The sequence below is a fragment of the Chrysemys picta genome, chromosome 14 (assembly GCF_011386835.1).
Source record: "Chrysemys picta bellii isolate R12L10 chromosome 14, ASM1138683v2, whole genome shotgun sequence".
NCBI classification, from domain to species: domain Eukaryota; kingdom Metazoa; phylum Chordata; order Testudines; family Emydidae; genus Chrysemys; species Chrysemys picta.
The window spans coordinates 18,724,043-18,745,468 of NC_088804.1; the positions used below are offsets into that span (position 1 = coordinate 18,724,043).

The following is a 21,426-nucleotide window of genomic DNA, read 5'->3' on the forward strand; positions in this document are numbered from 1 at the left end:
GACTGTGAATTTGGTAGGGCCCTAATTATGATCTAATATTAATACTGCTAATTAGTAGATTCCTTTAACATACCAAAATTGAGCACAATTAGTTGTCATTGCCCTGTGTCTGAGCTTGGAGGATGTCACTAACACCTTGTAGAAAGTACTCTTCAGGGTCATATACCCTTCAATGCAAAAACACTAAGTACCTAAATTGGTTTATGCAGTGCATTACAATTGGGATTGGAATACACTGTTTAACAAATGCAAAGGCTGAAGCTTCTTTTTAGTACACCTCCTGTACTTCAGATTATATTTTGATGTTTAATTTCCTGCTGGTTTTGATTGTTCTCTGTTTCGTTGGTGTACCACACCTTCAAGGCAGTGGGAGATGCACTCTTGTAACTGAGGACAGAATTGGCCTCCTGGTTATAAGGAGGGATTTGGGTTCATTCCTAAACTAGAAAGGACTAGGGCAGATGTAAATTATGCACAGCTATTTTGAGAAATGTTTCACATTTCTCAAGAGAATGAGATTAATTTCCCTGTTTGGGCAAATAAGACCATTTTTATGTTTCCAGTTACTCTGCTGACATGAAATTGGTTAATTTTCTTCTTAGTGAAAGTTGACTTGACACTGACAGGTAGTTTAGGTTCAAAATTTAGTTTTTATAAAAAAAATTACAAAACTCAATTTTAATAAGAAAACTAGTTATTTTTCTTCGTTTCAGTGAAAATGGGTCATTTTTTATTTAAATAAATTTTCTCTTGCTATGTTTGAAACCTAAGCACTGTTCTAAATACATCCAGTTCCAAAAATACCACTGCAATTTTTAACCTTTTAAACATTTTTTCTATGTAAACCACTAAATCGGTTTAACGCTGAAGAATTAAATGAAAACTGCACCAATTAATAATACCACAAATAATGTAATAATGCATTTCTAACCACATACTGTACCCACAGCCAACTTGCAGGCAAAAAATTAGTATGGGATTTTCTAAAGTGCCTTTGGGACTTAGACTTTCAACTGGAGTTGCATGCCTAACTCCATTACATGCTTTTAGAAAATACCATCCATTAAATGGTGTATGTTCCATACCTACTACCACTTTACACTAAAACTTCTTATAATTAGGGGTTTAACCTAGGAGATAAAAAAAAAGGCTGCCTTCAGCCTCGTTACTAAATTAACTAAATAAGGATGGCTTTGTACAGCCAATGTTTGAGTTGGTCTAAAAGAAGCCTTTTTCAGCTAGTAACTTGGTCACCCTTCCGATGGTGTAAAGAATCTGCCTCCTACTTCCAACCAGTACCAAGTCCCCAGAGCACAGCTCTCTTAAGCCTTAGCTGTGCTACAAAAATTACTGATGTGGTTGATCTGGTGCTGATCAGGGTTTAGCTAAAAGTTTTTAGCCAAGGTCAAACTGTGCTCAATGTCATATCAGAGAGTATGGTTCAAAGACGCTCATGGCAGTGGGATGGGAAAATTGCTTAACTGTCCACCGCATGCCCTGCCACTTTACCCTGAGGAAAAGGGAACTATGAGAGACTAACTCTCTCCCAGAAGATGAAGTGTTTGTGTGTGTCCACATGCTAGTTTACTTTTCCACTAGGTTAAAAGGGTAGGTAACCCCAACCCTAGGGATCAGGAATTGACTTTGTTCCATGCAGATTGACAAGGAAGTAGGTGTAACACCTGCTACTTTTCCTTGAAATATAAGCTGTGCCAACTTGTTGTTCAGTGTTATCCACTAACCCACATGTCTTCCTATACCGAATGAATCATTTTGGACGAGTTGCAAAACACGCCACAGTTGGATAGGTCACCTGAACGTGTCTGAGAGCTCGCTCAGCACATTCTTGTTGCTCTCCTCCTGCCCCCAATCACAGTGGGTCAAGATGTAAACCATCTAGCAGGCTTAGATCATCAAAAGAGACGTGATGAGTGGACAATTTCCTTTTGCCTCTTCCGCCATCTGAGTCTTGTGGATGGGCAGCACAAGTTAGAAAAGAAAGGAGGCCAGACTAGGCTGCACTTAGCGCTTGAGGCTGGAAAAAATTGAGTTACAGGTCTCTTCTCCAGTCTCTGCTGCACTTCAGTAATGTCTGAACTCCATCTGATTGCAAATGCTGACTTTTGTTTTTCTTTAAGAATCTTTCACTCCACCGCAGTGTGATCATATCTACAAATGGCCAGTGACATTTAATGTAAATTACAGTCTAGCAAGTTGTTTTGTGGAATATTTGCCATAACCAGTGTTTATATAAAAGAACATAATGAAAGCACACACAATGACCAGTGATGCTGCCACCTCAATTACTGCTTTGCTTATGAGCCAAAGACAATGTAGGCAAAATGGCTGGGGCTGTTTTAATAAATAATTACGAATTTCAGCCTTCTCTGAAAATGAAATCTGGTGCTAGGAAATGGAAGGAGAGTCCTCAGCTTTCACATTTACTGTCCTGATTTCTCTCTATGGGCTTGATCCTGTGAGGTTCCAAACCCCTACAACTCCTATCGACAATAGTTCTTAGCACTTATCAGACCCTTTGTTGGTATATGTTGTTACTGCATCTGGCTCTCATCACTGGCTCTGCAGGTGCAGATAGAGGTGCCTCAGTTGCTGAAAATGTAATGTCTGAGTCTGGTTCCCATTTTTGTCTGTGGCCAAAAGGAGATATATTGACCCAGAAGGTCGTCTGAATCTATAACGTGTCATACTGAATGGAGGTGCTCTCTGAAAACCCCCTGTAAAGTTGTATCTACTTGGCCATGTAACATTAACTTACTCTTCAAACCGGTGGCTGCTGATCTGGATCAGGAGATTCTGCTCAGATTCCAGTTAATGCGGAAGATGTACCGGTCCGTGGGAGCTTCCTTGGCAAGATGGTCTGTATACATGAGGTTGTATCAGAGAATTCACAAAACACATTAGGCTAAACACTCTTCAGTCCCTCAGTGGTATTAGGGACACTGAGATACAAGCTATGAGCGTGTAAAGAAAAACTGTATTGCTCTTTTGTATATAAAAGTCGAGGTAAACATTGACACACAGGTTACTGGTAAATTTAGTTCAATGAAGCCAATACATTTGTAACAATTTAACATATTACCATTTATATATTGAATGATTTTACATTTTCCGTGTCTGCATACCTCCGTGTCATTAGAAGCGTTAATACTCTGAACTAATCATAAGTTATTAAACAATGTTGCAGGACATAATTTTTACAGTGTCTGTACAGTCACCTTTTACATACAGTATTTGTGTTTTGACTGACCACAACTTCAGATCTTTGTCTATTGACTGATCCTTAACATTAAATATTTTATATGTACTACTGATAGCTTATCTTCTTCTTCTAGCCTTAGTCCAGTCCCATCCCAGGTTGGCTCTTTGAGTCCTTCAACATTCCAGTCTGTCTTGAAACAGTTCCTTGGAAACTCCATGGCTAATCAAATCCTTTTGTATTACATCCATCCACTTAGTTTTGGGTCTTCCAGCCCTTCTTATCCTCCACTTCTAAGTTTATCACTCTCTGTTGGAGCAAATGGGAGTTTTATCATTGACTTCAATGGAGCAAGATTTCATGCTGCAGATTTACATCAGGGTGCCTCCACTGGTGCCAAAATCCTTAATTTAGACAAGGTCCTCAGAGTTAAATTGAGCAGAACATGAACATCGACTTGTCCTTTTCTTTTCTCCCCAAACTCTCCTTTCTTGCAATTCTGTGTGCTCTTTAGTTTCGCTCATCTTTCATTTAATTGCTATTGTCCTCATGACTGTAAGATCCTTTTCTTATAGTAACAGCCACAGCCTGACCTATGGTCTATTTATATAGGAATTATTGTTACTTTTCTAAAGTTTAATAGCTAAAATGAGCGAGAGCAAGCACATGCCTATCTGTAGAAAGCATCCAAAGGAAAAAATAATCAAGCACTCCAAGAGTAAGATAAGATAATTACCACATCACCTACAGGATTCTTAACAAAGTATGAATCTTCATTGCCCTATTAATGAACTGTAATTTAATCGCTTGAGAGCATCTCAGTACGGAATCAAAATGATTTTTGTATTATGACATTCACTACATGGACAGTTTTTATTTGATACGCGTGAAGAAGGCTTAGCTGGATATGTTTGGGAAAGCATTGCATGTGCATTTCATCTATGTTTTGTTACTATGGTATTACTTAGTAAACTCAGATTAGAATAGGAAAGTCAATTTATTAATGAACTCCTTTATGTTTATTAAACCATTATTTTTTCTTAATTTTCTGGACAGAAATTTATTTTTCCTTTTGGTTTTAAGGGCCTGGTCCCACGGTAGTCAGATTGGCTCTGATTCAGCAAGGCACTCAAGCACATGCCTACATTTAAACACATGCTTAAATTCCATTGGCTTCAATGGGATGTGAGCATGTGCATAAGTGCTTTGCTGAATCAAGGCCTGGGAGTTTTCCATTGATCTCAGCGGGCTTTGGTTCCGTCTCCACATTAGGGAAAGCATATTTTTCCCTGTCTGGAAATATTGCTTTAAATAATACCCTCAAGAAACTGTCGTGTGTGTGTGTTAACTACTGTAACGGGGCCACTGTACCATGGATAGCCGTAAACTGAGCACTTCCCCCATGCCCCTGTGCACCTCTTCGAGAACCCATGGCACTGCTGAGCAGTTGAGCGTCATCCGTTTGTTCTTCCTTCGCAGGGCGAGCGCCTTTCTAGTTTTCCAAGATGTATAGTCAGCACCTCAGTATTAGCCAATCAGAGCTGTGTTTCAGCAACAGGCTGTTTAAAAAAAAGAGAGAAAAGATGGCAAAGATGATACCTTGTGTAGATGCCACTGCTGGAAATTGTGCTAAGCTCTGTGGTGCAGGGACCAGCTCTTTGTTCTCTGTTTGTACAGTGCCTAGCACAATGGGGTGCTGGTCCCTGAGTAGGTCCCCAAGGCACTACTATAACAGTAATGTAGGCCATGAGTGTGTAAATTACAATAGCTAAAGGACACTCCTGGTAATCTTACATGTCAATGACCACATCAGCCCCCTTAGCTTTGTTTCTCTCTCTCTCTCTCTCTCTCTCTCCAAGTTTATGGCAGGCTGCCCTGCTGCTTGCTTTCCCTCCTTCTGTTCTCCAAACCATCTGTCCCCCTTTCCAGGCAGCTATTCTCTGATATAGAGCAGTTCATCTATTTGTTCTTTCCTCCAGCACCCTAATCCATCAATCCAATAGTGCAGTGGTTCCCAAACTTGTTCCACCGCTTGTGCAGGGAAAGCCCTGGCGGGCCGGGCCGGTTTGTTTACCTGCCGCATCTGCAGGTTCGGCTGATCGCGGCTCCCAGTGGCCGCGGTTCACTGCTCCAGGCCAATGGGAACTGCTGGAAGCGGGATGGGCCGAGGGATGTACTGGCCACTACTTCCAGCAGCTCCCATTGGCCTGGAGCAGCGAACCGCGGCCACTGGGAGCCGCGATCGGCCGAACCTGCGGACGCGGCGGGTAAACAAACCGGCCCGGCCCGCCAGGGGCTTTCCCTGCACGAGCGGCAGAACAAGTTTGAGAAGCACTGCAATAGTGTATTGTCTCCAATCCACATTCCTAAGGCAAGGCCAGACTTGTACCTTTCAATCACCCTCCCTTTTGGGGAGCCTTCCAGTATCAAAACCCAGTAATATCACCTGACATCGGCATTGTGGAAAATGTCCTCTGGCTACAGATATTCAAAAAATGAAAGCAGACATATGTGCAGGTACCGTACAGCCATTGGCTACACCTACATTTGGCTATTTATTCATAAAGCTATCTCAGTGCTGGCTCACCCACATTTTAGGGCATAACGTGCACTTGCTAGACAGGGTAATGACAGGCATGAGCAAACATTCAGTTTTGTCCAGAAACAGAGGTTTGTTGGACTGTGTTGAGAATCTTCTCTTGTGGTGTAGGTGTGCCAAGCTAAGAACCCATTCCTCAAAGCTCTGCTTACTGCACATGGTCATCACAATGGAATAGGCATACTTAGGTATCCCAGTGAGACGCACACAGGATCCAGTTGTTGTGAATTTAATATGATATCCTTATGCTGAAAACTACTAACTCTCTCATCCTGGAGCCCTGGTACCTCTCCTGTAGGTCCGTGGCAGCTGCCAGGTTTTGAACAGGCATTGCCCAGAGATCTTCAAAAGTTCCTGAAGAGAGCAGGATCCAAAACAGTGATGGCGAGGCTCTGCTGCAGCGATAGTGTTCAGGTCACATGAGAACTGATGCTATTTCAAGTTCACTTGGGGGTCTTGTTGGGAAACAGGCTGGTTTATCTGCTACCACTTAACTAAACTACCTTTATGTCTTCAGCCTCAAATTCATTGTTTTCCTCTAAGTCACAAACCTTCTTGACCACTCCCTGCCACATCCTGCTGGACTGTAGGGGGACAGATACCATCTACCAGTGATGCATTAGAGGAAGTGCCTACATTGCCTCCCTCTGCCTCCATGGCACCTGTGCACCTACATGGTCAGCCTCTTGTCTTGTCTCCACATGGGACTTGGTGAAATTCCAACCTAGAACTGGATTTCACCAACTGGCCTGTGAAAAATGTTAAGCCAAAAGCAAAATTTTGGGAAAGCTAAGCCTGCATGAACCCAGCTGGTGATGAAATTTTATGCAAAGATTTTCACTAGTGATGCCCAGCTCTATTTGCACATACTTGATGTTCAGTAATGAGATTCTGTATTAAAAGTGACTTTAAAAGGGGGGAAAGGATACAAATACATTTGCTGATTAACTGGGGAAACGCAAGAATTCACTTGCTAAATGTTGTTTCTCCTAGTGCCCCCAGAATACTTATTGGTATTTAGAGTTTTGTGCAGCACAGAGCCCACTGTTCGCACTTAACAAATGATATATGAAAAAATATGGATTAGGGATCTAACAGTCCCAGGGAGACTCTGTGTGGGAAATACTGCTACAACTCAAACCAGAAGAAACTTTAAGTATAACCACTATACTTAAGCTCAAATAGTCACCTTGAATTCACCAATTATGCTGCCCTATCTCTTAAACCTTATGTGAGCTGAAGAGGTACCTGAGTCCCTAGCATGATTCTTACATCACAAATAAATACTCAAGCAGGAAAGCTTTCAAAACTTGGCATGTCTGAACAACATACACTAGCTGTTTGTTTTTTTCATTGGGCCTTTAAATTAGAGACAGCATTTTTTTTTCCTGGTTGGAAGTAATGTAATAAATAAGCGCATCTTCTTTCATTTGCAATTTATAGACAGTATCCTCAAGAAACTGGCTTCTGGGCATGAAAGCTATGAAATATGTATGTTGTTTGCAAAAGATATAGCTTCCACTATATTATTCACAAAAGATCTTAATATAACCTTGCCACAGAAGAGGGCTAAGGGAAGTGTGCAAGTGACCATACTGTAAAGCTACTGCTATTGTAATGAGACTAAGGGAAATGGTAAATAGCTTCCGTTTGTACCAGGTAGCAGGAACGCTTCGCCTTACTAATGCTGAAGATGAAGGACACAGTGAATCCCATTCCATGTGAGGTGTCTTGTGGTTTAAGGGTTAATCAGATGTTATCTTGTGCACATCATGCTTAGTGCTGAAAACATTCAGAGGTTGAGGACGGGGCTACATTTACTGCAGAATGTGCTGTGCTCATCACAGCTCAATGTCAGGGGGAGGGCACTGCCCTTCCTGCTGGCCTAGAGAGAGAGAGAGTGTGTGTGTGTGGGAGGGGGGGGTATATATACCCCATGCAGCCCTAGAGAAGCTCTCTGTCCCCTGACTCAGGCTGGCAGCCAGGAGTGCCGCCAGCTTTTCTGCCGCCCTAGGCAGCGGAAGGTCCCGCCCCAAAATGCCGCCCCCCACAGAGGTGGCGGAAGGTCCCGCCGCCGAAATACCACCGCGGTCACCACCCCCCAAATTGTAGCGCCCTAGGCGACTGCCTAGGTCGCCTAATGGGTTGCGCCAGCCCTGCTGGCAGCACTTACCCACCCACCCATGAAGGTTGCAAAAGGACTGGGTTACCTCAGGACCAGTGTGGGCATTACACTAGTCCCTCTTTTTCCCTGGAGGCTGGAAGGAATTTGTCCTTCACCACAATATCAGCTGAGGCAGGGTAGAGTTTTTCACCTTCCCCACAGCGGGTTTGGGACTGGGTGGGGTGGGGGATTAAGTTATAATATTGCAATTTAGGATGCAGAACTTGCGGCAGATGTCCAGTGTGAGTACTCAGTTTGGAAGAGTTACGGTTACCAGATAAAATGGACTGGAAAAGGATGTAAAGGAAAGAGAGCTCTTAAGCGAGCTGAGGAAGGGGGATTTTGGGCTCCTATGTCTGGTACAGTGGGGAGCCAACCCCTTCCTTCTGTAGCCCCCTTTTAAGTCCTATGTGGGGATGGCTGGGACCAGGTTGGGGATTATGTGGAAATTATGAAGAAAATGTCCTGCCCTGTGTGATGTATTGCTGGGTACTCCCAGATATTTGAAGTGAATAAAGTTGTGGCCTAATTAAACCACATGCATTGCCTCCTGTCTTTCTGCTGGCAGAGCCAGGCAATGGAGTCTAACAGATGGTAGATAGAAAAAGGGGATGATGAGTGAAAGAGAGAGAGAGGCAACATCTGCATTGTCACATTTCACCTGAATCAGGAATGCTTGGGGAGTCATGGTGAGTTTTTCCCCTCGCGGTGACTGTCATGAAAATGATGGCTTAAAATACCAAGCACATTTTTTGTTTAAATCAAGTTCCATGGTATAGTTCTGACTAAAGTGCACAAAAACAAGGCCAGTTCAGAGTTGAAAGGCTGCCACTCGGTTCTTCACTTACCTCCTGCAGGTTTAGGCATTGCAGCACCAGCACATATGGTGCTACCCACTGTACGAGACACAATGAGATGAAACAGCTCTGTAGCTCACCATAGTTTGGAAGACCAGCTGCCTGATTTCCTGGGTTGCTGTCGGAGTGCATGGACCACTCCCAAAAGAAAGGGGCCCTGTTTAGTGGTGGCAGCTGAGAGACATTTGGGGCAGGGTGCCTGTGGCTGTGCTTGCTGGATGTGTTTCAGTTCCAGTGCCGTGTTTACTCCTTTCCAACTTCCTCCCCAACAAAGGTGTCTTCATGTGTGACGGGCTTTGTGGTTTGCCAATGTTTCTATTGAGAGTCTGTGCTAAGAGCACAGGCCCTTGGTTAAGAATTAGTGATCTCCTTTTGTTCAGAGTATCTGGGCTGGGAGTGATTATTTGGGAAAAGGGGAGAAGGACTTGCGAGTTCACACTGCCCACATTTGTTGTGATCTTTACAGCTAGGGCGGGTGGCTAGGAAGAGGGAAAGCTGAGACTAGGTTTTAACACATCCATCTCAGCGGGGAAGCAAGCCTTGCTGATAGAAGAGGGCACCTACTTTCTTCAGCAAATTCAAGTCCAACATATCATAAAGTATTGAATAACCTTTTTCTAAGGTGTGTAGAACTAAGATAGGGCACAAACTATAAGCCAAAGCTAAACTCTGCTATGTATTAGCATTGCAGAAAGAATGTCTGATGCTTTAATTCTGCAGGGTAGCGCCAATTTTTAAGATACTGAACTCATCTGCTTTCTGGGCATTCTCTCTCCCCCACACCCTTTACTCTCCCGTGAATGGCAGCAAATTGCATCTCTCATCTTGATGCTGCAAACACGTGCATGCTTCTAATTCTAAGAATACAACTGGTTCTATTCACTTTGGTGGAATTACTTGCATGCATAAAGCAAAGCTTCTGAGTAAGCGCTTGCAGGATCAGGGCCTTAGGCTGGAGAGTGATATTGTATATCTAGTCTGCTCAAAACTAAGTCTTGAAATATGTTGGGGATTTTTGTTTTGGTTTGTGCTGGGGGTTTTCGGGGGCAAAATGAGGTTAAAATGTCTACAGTTTTTTTTAATATATTTACAAGGGTATAAAATATTTCTTCTGTGGAAAATTATTCTTGAATTTTACATAATATGAAAATAGAAAACTAAAAGAAGAGGAGATGCCAAACTATGTGATGAACCAAGAACATCCCTGCATTGTACATTGTCCCAAAGGAACAACAGGGAAAGAAGCAAGAATATGGAAAATAAATATTAAAAGCAATGCTGACACACATGCCTACTTTGTAATAGCTGCAAATTGGGCCTGAAAAACGGACTCTGCTTTCTGACCAGTTTCATGCTCAGAAATGACATTTTGCTCCTTATTTGAGCTCTACTGGTGCATCTCATTCACTCTGAGCTCCCCATTGACAGTGTTTTGCTCAATTTTGTGTTACTTTGCCCATAAGGGTGTTTGAACAAATATTTTGTATCCAAGAGAGACTTATTTATGTCTTTCGAACCAAATGCAAGTTTCTCATTATTCTTCTGCATAGCCCTGGTAATGGGAGTCTTCTCCAGAGATGCCTTTTGCAGTTGTCTTTCGGCAATGTTGATAACATTGAGTAGGAATTGTATTTTGTTGGAAAGGTTGATAACCTTTCTAAGTCTAGGAAGTGAGAGTTAGTGGATTAAGCACCAGGAAGCAGGAATTGCTGATTTCTGATCCTGGCTCAGCCTCTGATACTGACATGGAAAAGTCACTTACGTGTAAATTTTCAAATGTCCAATAATTCTGGGTGCCCAAGATGAACCACCTACTGTCTGATTTTGTTAGAAGTGCTAAGCACCCACAAGTCTATTTGAAGTCAATAGGAGCTGCAGGCGCAGAGTTCCTCTTAATCAAAGGCCACTATGGAGGAAGTGGAGAGACACAGGCCGTCTGATAGATCTCCAAAATTTGCAGGTTTTATGGGAAGAACCCCTTGCCCTGATCCCAGATGAAAAAATACAGTGAAAACTCTGTGAATGGAGCATCCCTCCCTATTCAGTCCCCTGACTGGCATTTTCCTGTGTAGAAGATGATCTGGGCCTATACTTCCATCTGTTTCATAGAATTCATTTCCTTCAGTGACAGAAACAAAATATATAAAATGGTTGGAGAATTCCCCTCTCGTATAACTGCAGAATGCAAAAGTAAAGGCCGACCAAGTCTATGCAGGCGGAGTTGACACCTCTTACATACACTGATAAAGAACACCAAAGCTCAGCAGTGCAGCCATTACAGAATCATTTGTCTTTTCTGCAATGATGTGCAGAGTGGGCCAAATTCATTCCTGGAGTAACTCCACTAAAGCTTGTGGAGCTCCCCCAGGGATGAATTTGGCTCATTAAGTATGATTTAGACTCCATGAAAGTAGCATTTCCCAATGATTCGTTCAGCTGTCATTAAACCAATCCTCAGCCAAGTCTTTTTCTGACAATTATCATCATGGACCTTTTTGTTGGAATCATTTTTTGTAATTGACATGTGAATAAGACAAAGGAGGTAGAGAGGGGATACAAATAACTCCCCTGATACCCAAAGTGTAACTGTTACAGTGCGTAACATTGCTGTGCACATCAAATGATTTACACAATAGTATTGATTTGAAGCTAGAACACAAACAAGATAGGTTTGCCATACGTTAAGATAGAAGTATGAGAATTGAAAAAATAAAAGAATATAGAGGGAAGAGGAGAAAAGAGTAACGTATATAGATTCCGTACTGTCATTAGAACCGTTTACTTCCATGAATTCTTTGGCCAGTAAATTTTGGGGATGGGAAAACATAGATTTAAAAAAAAACATATGTAATAAATAAAATAAACTGTAAACAACACCGAAGTTCCCACCAGCTCTTAAAAGCTGCGAGTATAGAATTGTTTGGTAGAAATGGCTAAAGACAATGGCTTAGGACTTTAAAACGAAATCAGCCATTTAGGCAAATGTCCCTCCTGCAAGCAAATCCCTTTTCCAATGCAGTTCGCCTCAGTGCAGGGCTGGCTGCTGCCCAGTGGAATGAATGTGGCAATTTGCGGGCTTTGGCAGTGTGAGCCCCGCAAGCACTTAGCAGATGCAATTGTGTAGCTCTATTGAAAATCCCGCACATCACACCATGGGGAGCCAGCACTTTTTAGCTGTCGGCGCTGTCGGTGACAAATATTAAAATAAAAAGCACGACAATATAGGTGCTTCAAAATTCAAACGGCAAGTTTCATACTGTGGGACTTCTAACCATGTAATAAAGTGCAGGGAAGAAAGCAGAGTTCAGACCCCATGCTGTAATAAAAGCAAGAAAATCTTAAGTGTTCAAATACATAATTCATTCTATTCTGAGACTTTCTATCCGGTCTTTACCTGTAAAGATTTTAATTTGTGCCCTGGAAGACACATTCTTTAACTTCTTTCTCCTCCAGTCCCTGCTCTAGCCAGAGGAGCGGTGGGTGATAACTGCTTGTTAAGGTGCAGGAGGGCAAGTGCTCCCAAAGATAATTTGCCACCAAAGACGGGTGTGACTAATTCTGAACAGACAATTCTGGGCAGACCATAATGAAAGAGAAGGGTAAACCACTGGATTCTACCAACACTATAAAGACATCTCCAATAAGTCATCCTTCACAACCATCAAGCTGGGGTTTTTAATAATAATAATATTTTGCACTTCAATAGCACCTATATCTCAAAGAATTTATACATACTAATTAAGCCCCATAATTCCACAGGAAGGTAATTATTATCCCCATTTGGGTAAACTAAGGCACAAAATGGTTAGGAGTCCCATCTCCCATTTTCTTGCACTAACCACTAGACTATATTCTCTACTACTGTTTTGCTAAATAGAGTTAAATAATATAATTTTTAATTTTAAAATACATGTTTTTAAAACTCAATTATATTTTTACTTGATGAGTCAAATCCAATACATGAGCATTTACTGTACCTGTGTGTATTTTTTTTTTCTATTTTTGCTTTAATAGTTAACATACTTGTGTGCACAATAAAACACAGAGGGCAAATTCATCCCTTCCGTAACTACAGTGATTTCAGTGAATTTGACCCAACTCTGAAAACAACAAGTTCACTTCACTCACTGTGGCCACATATCTCCCTGGTGTAGGCAGGCATAGAATCCTAGGGTTAGAAGAGACCGGAACGGTCATCTAGTCTAAACCCCTGCCAAGATGCAGGATTTGTTGTATCTAAACCATCCCAGACAGATGGCTCCAGCCTCCTTTTGAAAATCTCCCGTGAAGGAGCTTCCACGACCTCCCTAGGCATCTGTTCCATTGTCCTGCTGTTCTTACAGTTAGGAAGTTTTTCCTGAGATTTAATCTAAATCTGCTATGCTGTAATGTGAACCCATTGCTCTTCTCCTGCCTGCTGTGGCAAGAGAGAACAACTTTTCTCCATCTTTTTCAAGTATTTGAAGACCACTATTAGGTCCACCCTCAATCTCCTCTTTTCCAAACTAAACATACCCAGTTCCTTCAGCCTTTTGTTGCTCACCTCTGGATCCTTTCCAGTTTCTCCACATCCTTTCTATACATTGGTGACCAAAATTGGACACAGTACTCCACTGAAGTCGATAAAGTTGCACCAAGATTGAATTTGACCATTCGGGTTTCCTAATCTTTCCTCATCAATCAATCGCGTTATCATGAGATCTACTGATGAAAATGCTATATAAAAGCTAGGGATTCTCATTATTATTGCATCCGCCCATTCCTCCCCAGATACTGCTTCATTCTGGTACCAAAAAGCCAGTAACTAGCATTGTGCTTGGTATCCAAGGGGTAGTCTCAGCAGTACATAAGATACTATCACCTCCTTTATTCATGGCACAAGGCTCAATCCTTCAAGAAGCGGCGTGTCCTCAACACCCATTGAAAAAATTGGAGCTCAGCATTTTCCAGCCCCTTTTCTAAGAGCGGGCCCATGACACAGCTGTTTATGCAGCCCACAAAATCATAGTGGCCCTTTTGCTACAACATTGTGCTACAAGCTGACACAATTTGCTGCCCTTTGGTTTCTGGATAGCTCACTCCCATTGACTGACACTCCAACTCTCTCTCTCTCTATATATATATACACACACACACGAATTATTTTGTCTTTGATAAAATCCCATTTTCTATCAGTCTTTAGGTCCCTTTCCAATAGTTCTCTGCCCTCACAGGCACCTCTTTATTGTCATCTGAGAGTTTGTTTACCATGGTGTTTATCTCTTCAAGATAGTTAACGATTTTAACAAAAAACAACAACAAAACCCATCTTGTCTTCAACTGATCCTGGCAGTACGCTATTTGCCACCTTGCCAACCCAATATGCTGCATTGCATCATTACCCTTTGTCTGCCATCCTCAGCCATTTTTCATGCCCATATATGGCAGCATCCAGATCCAAGGCAATGGGAAATAATTTTGCCAAGATTTTGTGAGTCACTTATCAATTGTGTCACTACTGTCTAAAGATATCACATCAATTACATCCCTTCCTGCTCGAATCCTGTAACTCATCATACAAAACATAATCATGTTCATCCACTATGCTTCGTTCCTTATGCTGATTATGGCAGTTACGTTATTCTCTAGGGGTGAATCTCACCCTGGTGAGGAGGGCCCATCAGAGATGTTTGGTTGTGGAGCAGCTGCACAGAGACGCCTTCAGCTCCCTGGGACGTTACAGAGCCTCTGAACAAGCTATTGGGGTGGGACTAACTGGCCCTGTGTAGGGGCCAAAGAGGGGCGGTTGCTGCTGCGCCTCCTCTGAGGGCTGAATCAAACCCCACGTCTTTGTTGGTGCTTAAAATTCCACATGCCAAGTTTTGTGATGCTGTTGACAGAGGGTGAGCTGCCGTTCAGTAGTGTGACCATTTTAGAACAATCACAAATTTCATGTCCTTCATCCAGAAATGGGTGTAGCTAGAATCTCACGGTCATTCGTATGAAGCTGCCTCACATTCTCAGTCAGGTTAGTGGGGGATTAAAATTTGGGCTTCGAACAGGAAGGGATGGGTCAGTCCCCCTTTGCACTGGGGAGCCCCAGGAGGGACTTCCTGAGGCACAATCTCCCCTGCAGCTCCCCCTGAGGTGGTGCAGCTATTCCCAATCCCCAAGTGAGGGCCAGTGCCCCCAGGCACAATCTGGTCCTGCTAATGCAGCATTCCGGCAATGCTGGCTGGTTTTTAGAAGCTTGGTACCTTGATTCCTGTTCCTATTCTACATTTAATCCTTTTAAGAAAATAATTATTATTCCACTCTTTTTAACAGAGATTTAGTGCTGGGAGAAGAGTATTTCTGACATCTTATTGCAAAGGGCACCTGGTTACATGTATGAACCCTGCGCTGCTGGATCAAAAAGCAACAAAATAATCAGGTTTTTTTTTTATTATTATTATTATTAAAGAACCACCACCACCTCTCCTTCCCCCCACTCCCTGCTTTAGTTGTGGGGAAAAGGCTCGCTGATGTTACCTGCTCCAGTGCCGCATTGAGGCTCTTTGACTCTGCTCTGAGACTTGCTGCCACTTCCGATTCAACACTGTATCAAGACACTCCAACTGTGATCTGAGACCTAGAGCGGAGTGGGAGCATCTTGACACAGTGTCAAAACAGTAGAGTCAGAGATCATGGATACAGCAGTGAAAAGGATTTTGTCTCACAAATCAAAAAGATCAGGATCATTTTCTTTTTATATTTAAGTAACAGCAGCTTCTCTTAATGCAATGTATTTGAATTTAAAAAGGGGGCAGACACACTTTCCTCCCTCTTGCCCCGTTGAATTATAGAGCACTGTGCCAAGTAAGTTCACTGTACAGTCCATGTCACTATATGAAAGTTATTTTGCTTCAGGGAACTGGCAATTGTTATGAAATTAAAAGGACTTTAAGTCTTTCACGACACCACACACATAAAGGCTATGAGTGTGTGTGTGTGTGATTTCTTTTTTGGGGGGGGCTATGTTTGTGAAGTGGTACTTGTTTGGGTCTGAATCATAATTTAGGAACATAAAAGTCGCCTGCCACTATACTCTATCATTTTGGGGGCACATACAGTACTACTAGGTATCAACAAAAGTGATTGGTTTAATTGTCAGCTGGTGACATGGCTTCATTTCTGAGACTGGTTTCTTTTCTAGAGATGGGATGGTGCTTGCAGTGCTATGCAGAATGATAATGTAAAGTGGGATTTCTCAAACATTGCACAGCATCCTATCCCTAATATGGCAAAACAGTCAGCCCTTCCCTGATGTAAAGGCTTTTGCAAAAGGAACAGAGAAAACCTTCCCCTGAAAAAAAAAGATGGTGCAGGTGTTTATAAATCTAGTTTATAAATCGGGAGAGGGGTGCTTATTCATTTTTTCTTCCTGTTGGGTCATATTTACCTAGGAATTAACACAACCTTCTACTGAATATTAAATATTTAATATTCAATACATGGTGATGTTTTTGCTGAAAGTTAAATTAAAACAATCCATTGAAAATAAAAATTTCTTTTTGTTTCATTTTCTCTTGGGCCTTCCCAAAAGAGGTTGACACCGACCCAGTTTGAGAAACACTTACCTAAACCAATCATTGCCCAGCACGTATTCTCTGGGGCAACTTGTGTGGGCAAGATGCCATCCAAACAGATGGGCATTACTCTAGGCAACCAAGAGACCATGCATGTGAATCAAGTATGGGTGTTTACAGCATCATTTCCCCAGTGAGAACGTCAACATGACAGTCCAGACTCCTGGCTCAGTTAAAGATGTGTTTCACTAATTCAGCTCTAAGACGGACAACTCTAAAAAATAAATAATTCAAGTCAGCTTGTGTGGGGCCGAGTCTATTTTACTTTGTTGAACTGGCCAGAATTTGGGTGGAGGGGGAAGGACTCATTAAAAATAACGTCTCTGACTCTTGTCTGCCCAAGGGAAGCTTTTACAGAATGAGACCAAAGAAGCTTGGAAAGCCCTGCTTAGTGTAATGTGAGCAGGGTGTGGAAAATCATAGAATTGTTTAGGTCTGAAAGCTAGTCCTCAATTCAGAAAAGCATCTCTATTCAGGAGAGCACTTAAGTACATGCTTAATTACAGACAATGGGACTTAAGCACATGTTTAAAGTGAAGCACATACTTAAGGCCGAGATTTAGCAAGGTCATGTTTAAAGGTAGGCACTTGCTTAAACACCTTGTTGAATTGGGGCCTAATTGCTATTCTGAATAGAGATGTACTATGTTCTTTAGTGCTTTCCTGAATCAGGGCCTAAGATATTTAATTTATCCCCTATATCCATCTAATAGCAGGACTTCTACTGAATTATCACTAAAAATTCTTTAACATCTGTTACAAACAAGTACAGGAGCTAGGACTAGAATTAGAATCTCTTTAGTTGCAAATCAATGACTTTATCTCATCTACTCTAACATAATAGACTTTGATAGATTGATTCTGGAATGCTTAGTCTGCTTTAGGATATACCTCTGAAATGTCTGATTTCTGTCATTATGTGAGTTCACTTTGAATATTGGTTTATAGGGTTTTTTTTATTTTTTTTACATTGAATCATATGTATTTATGTAATTTTAATCATAAATGTAGTCAAGCAACCTTTAGCTTTTAGGCAAAGTTACTTTTAAAGCTCTGCAAATCTGCAGATATCCACTTTGTATCCACAGATGGAGATATCCGCAAACCACATTTGCAGATCACGGATGGATGCGGATCCAAATTTTATATCTAGAGCCCTGAAAAGCTGCAGTTATAGAGAGCGTTTCTTTTCCAGCCCCATTCCATAGTTTGAGAATTCATAGTCCATTTCTGTCATTTGCTTGGAACAAAGACAGATTATCTGAAAATGGTTTCTCTCTCTCTCTCTCCTTCTGTATGCAAAATATTTAATTTTTTTTCATTTCAGACTATCAAAAGCAATCTTTTTATTTGTCTCCTATAATCTGTTATGATGGCTCCGAGTCTGTCATTAGACTTGCTAAAATGTTCTGTTACCATGCATTTCATTTTCTATGGAGAGTAATGTTTATTTTCTTGCTTGATGTCATGGTAACAGAAATACTTAGATATAATATAAGGTAAGTTTATGTTTTAAATACAGACAATGCAGGTTATAGATGGGTGTATATCCCATTTGAAACAGAGAGCATTAGCTAGGAGAAAATCCCTTCTGAGTGCCAGTGCACATTCCTAGCTGGTGCTCTGAGGCCACAGATGCATCTAACACTGAATGAGTTAAAAATACAGTAGCTGTGTTTAGGGATACCAGCTTACATTTTCAGGGGCCTGATTATTCTGTTAGTTGCATGTGTGCAATTCCCAATGAAGGCAACAGAAGTAGTGCATACGAACTTGCCAAGATAATTGGGCCCCTGAATTGCACACTATTTAAACCCTAAAATGGCCATTGATTCCCGTGGGCATCAAATCACTAAATCTCACACAACTCCTTGACTTTAGGATTGAATGCTATTTTTTCAGAGGACTAGGTGAGATCTCAATGAATCTGAAAATATTTGATCACCTGTATGGTATTACTATCCACTAGTATGAGGGAAAAAAAGAATGTAATGTATGTGAGCTTAATTTAGAAGCACAGAAACAGAGATGTGGTTAAAATGTTTTAAATCTACGCTAAGGAGTACTGCAATCTGTGACATACTATGCAGAGAAAAGGAGGATGAAACCCTACGGTGCAAGGGCAAAGTAATAAAAGAAATAGCTAATGTATAAAGGTATAGTAAGAGAGCAAGGAACGACTTGGTTTAAAAGGTCACTCTCCGTTGATTTTCCTTATGGAAATATCCTACAGAATACAATACATTATAAAATGTAATCCCTTGATACTAGATAATACTACACTTGATTTTAGTTAAAAGGTCAAGTTCAAACCAATTTGTCTGTCTTATCATTTAGTTGCTGCTGATCTGAGAAGATGACTACTGAGGTCCAGGTGAGTTACCATTACTTCTAATGTGGACCTATCTTTGGCAAATTGCTTCAAAACTTATGAAGTAAATATCCCATCCCATGTCAGACTGATGGCAGGCAAGGCATGGCACAGGTGACCAGGTAAAGTGTTGGTTGCAGAAGGAAGAATGGCAGTGAGCTGGCCCAGTGGAGACTAGAACTATGGACTCTGATAAGAGCTGAAAGCAGGTCCTTGCAATGAAGCAGAACTACTGTGAACCTGCAATAAAAGGAAACTGCTATGAGTCTACACTGCAGCGTGCATGATGCCTAAGTAGAGGAGAATCTTTAGGTTTGTTACGTTAAACGTCTTGAAGCCTGCAGCGATTCTGAAAGACCAGTATGGGTAGGGTGACCAGACAACAAGTGTGAAAAATTGGGATGGGGGTGGGGAGTAATGGGAGTCTATATAAGAAAAAGATCCAAAAATTGAGACTGTCCCTATAAAAACAGGACATCTGGTCAGCCTAAGTATGAGAAATGGTGAAGGCCATGTTCTGGAGATTGTTGAAGTGCTAAAATTCATTAGTTCATGTCTGTACAGTAGTTAGGAGTTGAAAACACCATATCCATGATAAGTATTAGTAATGATCACTGGTTTTGGTCTATTTATACAAGTCCCCCATAATCATAGCAAAGAATTATGTCAGTGAGAGAATCGTATGAGTTTCCAGCCTTTGGCATGGAGAAATGCAACTGTTTGATCTCATGAATTAAATCAGTACCTGGAGGATGGGGATGACACAAGAAGGAGCCTTGTGGATCCTAACAACAAGAAGAGAGAGTTGTTTCAACAGTTTATAATCACTCCCAAACCTGAACCGATGTACAGGTGATCAACAAAAGGTACTTCCCCACCACCAGGCACACGCACACACCTCCAAGCCATGTCACTGCCATATTTCAGAGGCCTGCTGCAAAAGGGGGGAGGGTAACAGAGCTGTACAGAATATGGTCCCAAGAATCTTATACTGGAACATGCTGGGTAACCCAAATACAGGGGTCCCTGCAGGCCCCCCTTTAATATCTCCGCCCCTAGCCAGGCCATTGCCCACAACCTGGTCCCAACACAGCAGAGCAGGAGCTCTAGTCAGAGGGTTTCATAACCAAACCCTGCGCTCCAGTACTGCCCCGGGAGACCCGGGTTCGTAGCCGCAGCAGCAGGTTCTTACCCGCGCGGGGAGGGGAGGTTCAGGTAACCGGGAGCAGTAGGCCCGGGCCGGGGGAGCCCTGCAACGAGCGCCGGGGCCGGGAGGTGTCAGGCGAGCCGCGGGGGGAGCCGGGACGGGCTCAGAGAGCAGCAGGACCAGGGGAGCGGCGGCCGGGTTCGCAGCAGCGGGAGGACGGCTCGGCTCGGCTGGGAAAGGGGAGCAGCCGGTGTCGGCGGACGGCAGGTAGGGGCGCGGCTGCGGGCGGGTGAACATCCCCACCTAGGAAAGGGGGACACGGGCACGCGCATGAGCCGATAGCCGTGGGTGCCCCCACGCAGGGCAGGGCGCAGCCTGTCCCCTCCCCAGGCAGCTGTCACCCCGGGGGGTGCGGGAGCCGTCAGGGCGCGGGCCAGGGCGGGGATGGACGCGCCTGGAGCGGGAGCTGCCACCACCCCGAGGCTCCCTGGGGCTCCTGCCTAGGTGCCCGGCTGCAGCTCCCCCACACGTCTGTGCCCGATCCGGGGGGGCTCCCCTAGGGCCGCCCTCCCCGCGGGCACCGCCGCTGCCCCAGGCTGGGGACACGGAGCGGGGGCTGCAGCGCGTTGGCTCGGGGCATCCCTGTGTGCGAGGGGAGGGTCTCCGGGGGGCTGCGGACGCCCCCCGCCCGGTGTGCGCGCGTGGCCGCTCCGGGGAGGGCGGCAACCCCCTGCGCCGCGCTGGGCGCTCCCCGCCCGGCTGCCGCGTTCTCAGGTGCGCTCGCCTCTCGCTTTGCTCCGCAGCGCCGCCGCCGCCTCCTTCCCGGAGCAGGGAGCATGGCGGCGGCTCTGCTCAGCGAGCTGGAGATCAAGCACCGCTCCATGGCCGAGGAGGATCCCAACGGCAACCAGCACGGGGCGGCGGCCCGCAGCAGCACCGTGCCTCGCTGGGGCCCGCAGCACGCCGGGGCCCGCCAGCTGGCCCAGCTCTACTCGCCCGGTAAGGCTGCGCGCCCCCGACCCGCCCGCAGCCGCAGGGACCTAGCGCGGAGGGAGGGGCGAATGCCATCATGTCCCCGGCTTTCCGCTGCGCTTTCATCCTCCTCGTCCGCCCCCCGCCCGCTGCTGCTGCTGCTTCATACCGTTCATAGACTAACACGATGCAAGTGGCCCAGAGCCGCGCAGATACGGGGCGTGAAGGGAGGGCGAATGTGGCGGTCCGGGACCTGATTTCCACAGCTGCAGAAAGTGGATGGGCCTTATCCCCTGGCTCCATAGCCCCAGGTGCTGCACACTTCTCTCGGTGTTTAATAGAGACTGCACTGATCTAGCCATTCCCTGAGCCCACACTGGTGCTCTTCCTCACCCTGGCACCTTTTAGCTTCATAATCTAATATCCTTGCTTTCGATCCAAGCCCATCTAGGTGACTGTGGCTGTTTTTTAGTTCAGTGGACTGAGTGAAAC

The 21,426-nt window shown here is 43.8% G+C and overlaps 1 protein-coding gene and 1 long non-coding RNA gene across 3 annotated transcripts in view; one reads left to right on the top strand and one right to left on the bottom strand.

Moving 5' to 3' along the window:
- Positions 1-712: 712 nt before the first annotated feature.
- LOC122173917 (uncharacterized) lies at positions 713-21,251 on the bottom strand. Its single transcript, XR_006174951.2, has 3 exons — positions 21,104-21,251; positions 19,561-19,600; positions 713-4,776 (listed from the first exon to the last, which is right to left on the bottom strand). It is a non-coding gene; the product is annotated as an uncharacterized LOC122173917 (long non-coding RNA).
- LOC101952652 (plasmanylethanolamine desaturase 1-like) overlaps positions 20,799-21,426 on the top strand; it is a 77,356-nt gene continuing 76,728 nt past the window's right edge. For both annotated transcript variants that reach the window (XM_005289823.5, XM_065567092.1), the window contains exon 1: positions 20,799-20,961. In XM_005289823.5, the coding sequence (XP_005289880.1) occupies positions 20,799-20,961 (163 nt within the window). The remainder of the gene's footprint in view (positions 20,962-21,426) is intronic.